The sequence below is a fragment of the Salvelinus sp. IW2-2015 genome, linkage group LG17 (assembly GCF_002910315.2).
Source record: "Salvelinus sp. IW2-2015 linkage group LG17, ASM291031v2, whole genome shotgun sequence".
NCBI classification, from domain to species: domain Eukaryota; kingdom Metazoa; phylum Chordata; class Actinopteri; order Salmoniformes; family Salmonidae; genus Salvelinus; species Salvelinus sp. IW2-2015.
The window spans coordinates 10,148,241-10,156,671 of record NC_036857.1 but is presented as its reverse complement, the minus strand read 5'-3'; the positions used below and the strand labels follow the sequence as shown (position 1 = coordinate 10,156,671).

General features: G+C 47.1%; 2 protein-coding genes across 2 annotated transcripts in view; one reads left to right on the top strand and one right to left on the bottom strand.

The window, feature by feature from the left end:
- Positions 1-4,345, top strand: part of LOC111977063 (hormone receptor 4-like) — a 14,030-nt gene extending 9,685 nt beyond the window's left edge. The window contains exons 2-3 of the mRNA XM_024006336.2: positions 54-1,367; positions 1,625-4,345. Coding sequence (XP_023862104.2) covers positions 54-1,367; positions 1,625-2,059 — 1,749 coding nt within the window. The 3' untranslated portion in view covers positions 2,060-4,345. The remainder of the gene's footprint in view (positions 1-53; positions 1,368-1,624) is intronic.
- A 2,409-nt stretch (positions 4,346-6,754) lies between these two features.
- The window catches only part of irf10 (interferon regulatory factor 10), a 3,442-nt gene continuing 1,765 nt past the window's right edge, over positions 6,755-8,431 (bottom strand). Inside the window, exons 6-8 of the mRNA XM_024005205.2 lie at positions 8,229-8,431; positions 7,287-7,405; positions 6,755-7,069 (exon numbers count right to left, since the gene is read on the bottom strand). The exon at positions 8,229-8,431 is cut by the window's right edge and continues 184 nt beyond it. Of these exons, the coding sequence (XP_023860973.1) occupies positions 6,935-7,069; positions 7,287-7,405; positions 8,229-8,431 (457 nt within the window). The 3' untranslated portion in view covers positions 6,755-6,934. The remainder of the gene's footprint in view (positions 7,070-7,286; positions 7,406-8,228) is intronic.

Here is an 8,431-nt window from a genome sequence, read left to right as displayed (position 1 = left end):
CACACTTACTTACACCACGATGGAGGCACACACAGCCCTGACTCGCACACAAGGCACGCTTGCCATGGCACCTGGCCTACCCCTCCTCCGTCCCTTTTCTCTTCCTCAAAGACCAGGTAGGGGAGAGGGATGATCTTCTCCCCACCCCCTTCCCCCATCACTCCAGGTGGCTCCAAGGTGAAATCCTGCCACCCTCCCCCTCCTCATCCTCTTCCTCCTTTAAGAGCCCCTTCCCCACTGACTCAAGAGACATGTGGTCCTATTTCAACACAGGCCGAAGGGACAACAGCTCCTCTCTTTTCTCCCCCTCTCACCTGTTCAGCCAGCCCTCCCTCTACCCCCGTGACCGCTCCCTGACTGAGGGCAGACACAGGTACTTGGGCAAGAGGCCCAACGGGCTGGATGGGTCAGGCAGCAGGACTGCCTCTGCCTCTAGGGTGGCACCCCTCTCAGGAGAGTACAGGAACGAACCCAGCGGCAGTGCCAGGTTGGGCGGCAGCCCCCACGGTTCCCATGCCAACGGGAGACGGAGACACCAGGAGGTTCCCACAGGGCATTTCGAGCAGTTTGCAGGTTTCCGAGATTTCCAAGCGCCACCTCTGGAGGGCCCTGACTCACATTCCTCTCTGCAGGACAGGGATCCCCATGGGACGCCAAAGGCTGGGACCTCCACCCTGATCCCCACCAGTCCCCAGCCCCATGGGGCAGAGACCCGGGCAGGGAGAGGGGAGCTGCTGGATCCCCTGGGGGGCTCTGTGGCGGAGGCTCATGTCTACTACTCCCTGGCTTCTGTTTACTCCACCCTGCAGCCCAGCCAGCTCAGTACCCAGGCCCAGGCTCAGCGCTACCCGCTGTACATCCCCTCAGGCAGCTCTCTGTATGGCCTGCACACCATGAGGAACTCACAGCACTCAACCCAGAGGCAGCCCAACAGCCACAGCACAGAGAAAGACAGAGAACGAGACAGACAACAAGAACAAGAGCGAGAAAGAGAGCATGAAGGAGACAGAGACATCAGAGAGATAGACAATAAAAGAGACAGGGATAAATACAGCAGAGAGCTCTCTCCTGGGCAGCAGTACTCGCGTCCCCTTGCCTCCCCCTTCCTTCCCCACATGACTGCCTCCCCCTCTGCCCCCCACCACATCCCCCCAGCGCTCCTACCTCACTTTGCCAAGGGTTCTCTGATTGAGCTGGTGGGGGGTGGTTTGAAGCGTGTGGAAGAGCTGAGGACGGAGGACTTCCTGAGGAGTGCTGACACCTCCCCAGAGTTCCACCTGAGCACCTGCACCGTGCTGCTTATCGCCCCCAGCAACACACACGGCTTCAACCACCTGCAGGTCCTTCTCACAGACAGCAACACTCAGGTCAGGGGCTCATCGATCCTCTATATTTCTATCTGAGTCACTGCTAGACAATAAATTATATTTATTTATAAAAGGCACTGGTCATTCACTAGTAAAGCGAACGTTTCTAATCTGCTCTATTCACGTAATGTAAACATATGACAAATTTCCTTTCAACAACAATAGTTGAAATCATTAATTGAAATTCCTATCCCTAGTAAAAACTATGTAGATGCCAGCACAGTTGTGAATATGTTGTTGTTGTTCTGTGCATGTAGGAGTTACTGACGGTTCTGGTGGAGTACCCGTTCTTCGTGCGTGACCGCGGCTGGTCTTCCTGCTGTCCCCAGAGAACCGCCCAGCTCTACGGCCTGTCCTGCCGCCAGCTCAGCGAGGGAGACATCTGCTTGGCCCTCACCCCCTTACACACACGCACAGCCCCCCGGGGCCACAGGACACACACCCGGGCCAGGACCAGCACACACAGGGAGGATATGCCCCCTCCTCTCCCTCCTCCTCCTCTTCCTCATCCCTCCCCTGCTCTCGTCCCTCCTCCTCTCCCTCCTCCCCCTGCAGACCCACCCACCCAGGAGCAGCCACACCCACGCAAGAGGCGATGGTCAGCCCCCGACCTCCTCCCTCCCACCGAAACTACTGGGATTGACAAGACCACCGATTTACCTCACGGCTCCAAGCAGAGGAAGTGGCAGTAGAGCGCGAGGCAGGGTTGCAGGGAAGGACAAAGAACAGGCAACTTTAAGGGTGTCCACACTGCTGCCCAAAGCATGAGCCCATACCCCTCTTTCTTCATCCCTCTTTTCCCATCTCCCAATCTCTGCTTAACACACCTCAGACAGGGGCAGCAGTCTGAGGGGCAGAGGGGCAGCGGTCTGAGGGGCAGCGGTCTGAGGGGCAGCGGTCTGAGGGGCAGCGGTCTGAGGGGCAGCGGTCTGAGGGGCAGCGGTCTGAGGGGCAGCGGTCTGAGGGGCAGCGGTCTGAGGGGCAGCGGTCTGAGGGGCAGCGGTCTGAGSMGCASKGGTCTGAGGMGCAGCGGTCTGAGGGGCAGCGGTCTGAGCTGCACATTGACATTATGAGATGTTTAGTGAGAATCAAGCACTTGTTTGTGTTCACTCTGTTTTCATAATGGTTGTCCCACACCCTTACATACTGACAGTGTTTTCTGCAGGGTATCGATTTTCAATCAGTGTGAAAGTAAACTGTATTAAAGAAGTCTATCACAGATACTGTATATACAGTGCCCTCTGTAATTATTGGGAAAGCGACAATTTTGTTGTTGTTTTGGCTCTGTACTTCAGCACTTTGTATGTGAAATGATACAATGACTATGACGTTAAAGTGCAGACTGCTGCTTTAATTTGAGAGCATTTTAATCCATACCAGGTGAACCGTTTAGAAATTACAACGCTTTTTGTACATAGTCCCCCCATTTTAGGGGACCAAAAGTATATATTCACTTACATGCATTAATGTTGTCAAAAGTTTAGTATTTGGTCCCATATTCCTTGCACGCATCAAGCTTGTGACTCTACAAACTTGTTGGCTCCATTTGCTGTTTGTGCCCAGTAGAAATGAATGGTAAATCATTGATTGTGTCATTTTGGAGTAATTAAGAATAGAATGTTTCTGAACACTTCTACATTAATGTGGATGCTAACATGATTACAGATAGTCCTGTATGAATCGTGAATAATGATGAGTGACGCACAAATATCATACCACCAAGACATGCTAACCTCTCACTATTACAATAACAGAGGWGGTTAGCATTTTATTTGTATTTATTTTTTAAGTCACAAGCTTGATGTACTCATTGCTTGTTAGGAATATGGGACCAAATAATAACTTTTGACTACTTTAATACACATATAAGTGAATTTGTCCCAATACTTTTGGTCCCCTAAAATGGTGGGACTGTGTACAAAAAGTGCTGTCATTTCTATACGGTTCACCTGATATGGATGAAAATACCCTCAGATTAAAGCTGGCAGTCTGCACTTACCTCATTGTCATTGTATCATTTCACATCCAAAGTTCTGGAGTACAGAGCCCAAAGAAATGACTATATATTACATTACAGATGTTCTATGCTAAACCGATTTAATGCAACCTCTCTGATTGTCACTTTCGCAATGTGTTCTCAGTTTTAAATCTTCTGCTTCTTCTGAGCTGAAGTCTGTCAGCCGGTCGGTCGGTAGATCTGGGCAGGCAAGGTGAATGAAAGTATCAGCAACTCTTATCGGGGGTCATGTCAATCGCTTGTTCGCCAAAGCATTGCCCTTGTTCTTAACAATGTTTCAGCAAAGGGAAAAACACTAATGAAAACTTCGTAACAGACAGTCCTCTCCCACACAGATGGGTCTGTGTTACCTCGCCTCGAAACTGAGTGTTTTTCCTTTTATTTATTTTTGTAAAACTAGAAAAAAAAGTCTAGATAGAGGGAGAGTAACGGTGCTAATAAGAGGTTGGAACACGATGCTTTGTGAACAGACATTTGACCCCTCTGTACTGTAGTGCGGCAGGTAGCCTAGCAGTTAGAGCGTTGAGGACCTGAAAGGTTTGAAAGTCGCTGGTTCGAATACCCGAGCCGTTAAGGTGAAAAATCTGTCAGTGTGCCCTTAACCCTAATTCTCTCCAGGGGCGCTGTACTACTATGGCTGACCCTGTAAAACACATTTCACTGCACCTACTTGGTATATGTGAACATAAAACATATTTATTTATTTTACTGTACTCTGTACCCTTTCTGTTCCCCTTTCTTTTCTCCATGTACTGTATGTGTTCGAGCGCAGGGAAAAATGATTGAAAGTATTTTAAAGCTCAGATACGGGTATCTTTTTCAGCACACTCTTTCACTTTAGTTTTGAACTTTTTTTGTTCATTTGTTGTTGTTTTTCTTTTTAAATGTTATAGCTATAAAAAAAATATATTTTTTAAATTGTGTGTCTGTTATATAATGTTTGCTAGAAATAATAATAATAAAAAAGCTTTATAGATTTATACTGAATGAGGTGAATTTCTTCCCATATAAGATGTTGATTTGCTTCATGTCATTGGAAAGAGAGAATATCCAATACTCCCATATTATGGTATATCATTATAATTCCATCTTTCCTGTAGACCCACAGTAATCAAAACATTGCCATTAAACTATGGGAGCAGTCAAGCAGGGGGTTGAAACCAAAATCATTTTCCAATTGTTTCGTTCTGAACAGAACCATTCTTTTTTCTGAACAGAACCATTATAGATCACTTTCGTTCATGATTCTTTTCCAGGTTTCAGTTCTGTTCCCTGAACTGGTTCCAACCCCTGGTGTGCACTAATACTACTAATAATTGATGTCATAGCCAACACTTTATTTCTAACACGACAAGAGAAAAGTTTATTATTTAAATCATTTAAAATAATTTTTAATGATTAATTTGATCTATAATCAGGTCTATACATCTGTGACAGGTTCAAACATCACATTATGGACATGAAACCATTTATATGTTTACTAGACTGGCTGACATACAGTGCATTCGGAAAGTATTTAGACCCCTTGACTTTTTCCACATTTTGTTAAGTTACAGCCTTATTATACAATGTATTAAATATTTTTTTTCTCATCAATCTACACACAATATCCCATAATGAGAAATCAAAAACTGTTTTTTTGAAGTTTTGGCATATTTATATACAATAAAAACTGAAATATCACATTTACATAAGTATTCAGACCCTTCACGCAGTACTTCACAGCTATTTTCAGGTCTCTCCAGAGATATTCGATCGGGTTCAAGTCCGGGCTCTGGCTGGGCCACTCYAGGACATTCAGAGACTTGTCCTAAAGCCACTCCTGCATTGTCTTGGCTGTGTGCTTAGGGTCGTTATCCTGTTGGAAGGTGAACCTTCGCCCCCAGTCTGAGGTCCTGAGTGCTCTGGAGCAGGTTTTCATCAAGGGATCTCTCTGTACTTTGCTCCGTTCATCTTTCCCTCATCCTGACTAGTCTCCCAGGCCCTGCGCTGAAAAACCTCTCCACAGCATGATGCTGCCACCACCATGCTTCACCGTAGGGGTGGTGCCAGGTTTCCACCAGACATGACGCTTGGAATTCAGGCCAAAGAGTTCAATCTTGGTTTCATCAGACTAGAGAATCTTGAATCTCATGGTCTGAGAGTGCTTTAGGTGCCTTTGGCAAACTCCAAGCGGGCTGTCCTGTGCCTTTTACTGAGGAGTGGCTTCCGTCGGGCCACTGTACCGTCGGGCCTGATTGGTGCAGTGCGGCAGAGATGGTTGTACTTCAGGAAGGTTCTCACATCTCCACAGAGGACCTCTGGAGCTCTGTCAGAGTGACCATCGGGTTCTCCCCCAATTGCTCAATTTGGCCAGCTCAGCCAGCTCTATGAAGAGTCTTGGTGGTTCCAAACTTCTTCCATTTAATAATGATGGAGGCCACTTTGTTCTTGGGGACCTTCAATGCTGCAGAACTTTTTTGGTACTCTTCCCCAGATCTGTGCCTCGACACGATCCTTTGACCTCATGGCTTGGTTTTTGCTCTGGCATGCACTGTCAACTGTGAGATCGTATATAGACAGTTGTGTGCCTTCACAAATCATGTCCAATCAATTGAATTTACCACAGTTGGACTACAGTTCTACAATAAAGTTGTAGAAAAATCTCAAGGATGATCAATGGAAACAGGATGCACCTGAGCTCAATTTCAAGTCTCATAGCAAAGGGTCTGAATACTTATGTAAATAAGGTGTTTCTGTCATTATGGGGTATTGTGTGTAGATTGATGAGGGATAAAAATTATGTTATACATTTTTGAATAACGCTGTAACGTAACATAATGTCAAAAAAGTAAAGGGGTCTGAATACTTTCCAAACACACTGTACATTTCAATCACAAGTTGATTATGAGGTAAATGGAAGTTTTTCACATTGTACAAGATACTGTAAAAGAAAAGCTTAAACAACGCATTGAAAAAACATAATAACAAAAGATGTCAAACATATACTGGCAAAATGATGACTTTCTCTGTAGATTACAGGGCTGGAGGAATGTAACCAATCTCAAATTCATAGACAGCGCTATTGATGCGAGGACTGACCATCCATGATATCAAAATTATAGGTTTAACCATGTTTTGAGGCTATTCAGTGCTTGTTTACATTTACTTTATTTACAAACATTGGAGTAAAACAAGCTTATATTTTGTTGAACTAACCTCATGAGACATTTATAAGTTATATTCTTCAAAAATCATTGGGTACATATCCTACTTTTTTCTACTTTTTTTAATGGATGTAGCAACTGCAGATTATCGCTTTAAGAAAACTATGTGAGAAATATCTGTTCCAAGCATACTTGCTCCTATCTGTGTCGTATCATATTGTTCTCTGCGCTCTTAAGGTTGAGGTATATGTTGCTTTCCACAGGGCATACACTAAGCCTACACTGACCGTGTCTTGAGTCTCCACTCACCCCTCATCCTGGCTGGCTAAGCTGGGACAGGAGGGGCCACCAGGGGGGACTGGTGATGTTCCCCAGGGGTTACTCAGAGGGGTGTCCTGGGCTCCTTACCGCTGGGGCAGGGGGTGTGGCTGACCCTCTCCCTCTTCCCCCATGGTGTTGTGTGTGTGAAGGCGTGGTCTCCCCTCTGTCCCCATCCTCAGACACCTATGCAGTAGGTTGACAGCAAACAGGGGCACCACCTGCACAAGAAGACACACAGACAGGAATACATTGTCACTGACTATGACTACGAGGACCTCTGCTGGTAACTGGAATACCTGCGATTTACTGCTCGACTGGCAGGGAAAGACCTGGATTACGATATAACAATATAAGATTCAGCAAAGGTGCAGTTGCTGTATGTAGCACAGGAATTCCCTAATCCACAGTGACTCCTGACCCCATCCCATTAGCCACCTGTGCAATGATCAGTTTCCTGGTTTTCAGTTGGCTGGCGTCAGGAAACTCCTCCCCAAAGCAGAGGTCAATCTCATAGCGAGGTTTGGGTCCCGCCCCCTGGATATAGTCCTGGAGCTCTGTGGAGAGATAAGGGAAGGGATGGAGAGAGAGAGAAGGGGATGGAGAGAGAAATAAGGGAAGGGATGGAGAAAGAGAAGGGGAGGGATGGAGAGAGATAAGGAGAGGAATGGAGAGAGAGAAGGGGATGGAGAGAGAGATAAGGAGAGGGATGAGAAAAAGATAAGGAGAGGAATGGAGAGAGAGAAGGGGATGAGAGAGAGAGAAGGGAAGGGATGGAGAGAGAAAAGGGGAGGGATGGAGAAAGATAAGGGAGAGGAATGGAGAGAGAGAAGGGGATGGAGAGAGAGAAGGGGAGGGATGGAGAGAGAGATAAGGAGAGGAATGGAGAGAAGGGGAAGGATGGAGAGAGAAGTGGAGGGATGGAGAGAGAGAAGGGGAGGATGGAGAGAGAGAGGGAGCGATGGAGAGAAAGAAGGGGAGGAATGGAGGAACAGAGGGGGAGGGATGGAGGGAGAGATAAGGAGAGGGAAGGGAGAGAGAGATGTAGAGAGATAGAGAGAGAGAGAGAGAGAGAGAGAGAGAGAGAGAGAGAGAGAGAGAGAGAGAGAGAGAGAGAGAAGAGAGAGAGAGAGAGAGAGAGAGAGAGAGAGAGAAGGGAGAGGAATGGAGGGACGGGATAGAAGGGGATAGATGAGAGAGAGAAGGAGAGAATGAAGGTACAGAAGAGGAGGGATGGAGAGAGATAAGGAGAGGGATGGAGGGATAGAAGGGTAGGGATGGAGAGAGAGATAAAGAGAGGGATAGGTAGGGAGCTAGGGTCACCATCTCACCATGTCACATCTGTTTGCTACACAAAAGTTGCTTTAGTGAGGCCCCTACCCTTCAGAAATATAGGTGTGTCCAGCAGCTTACAGGTCCTCTCCCTGTCCAGTTTGTTGGGCCTGTCTGTGTGTTGGGCCAGAGGGCCACTCCAGTACACCCTGCCCTGGCAGAACCTCTTGATAAACACCCCGTCTGGAGCAACCCACACCAGGACGCCCCTCTCCAGGTGGGGCAGCAGGCGGCCCATGGCCTCAGCGATG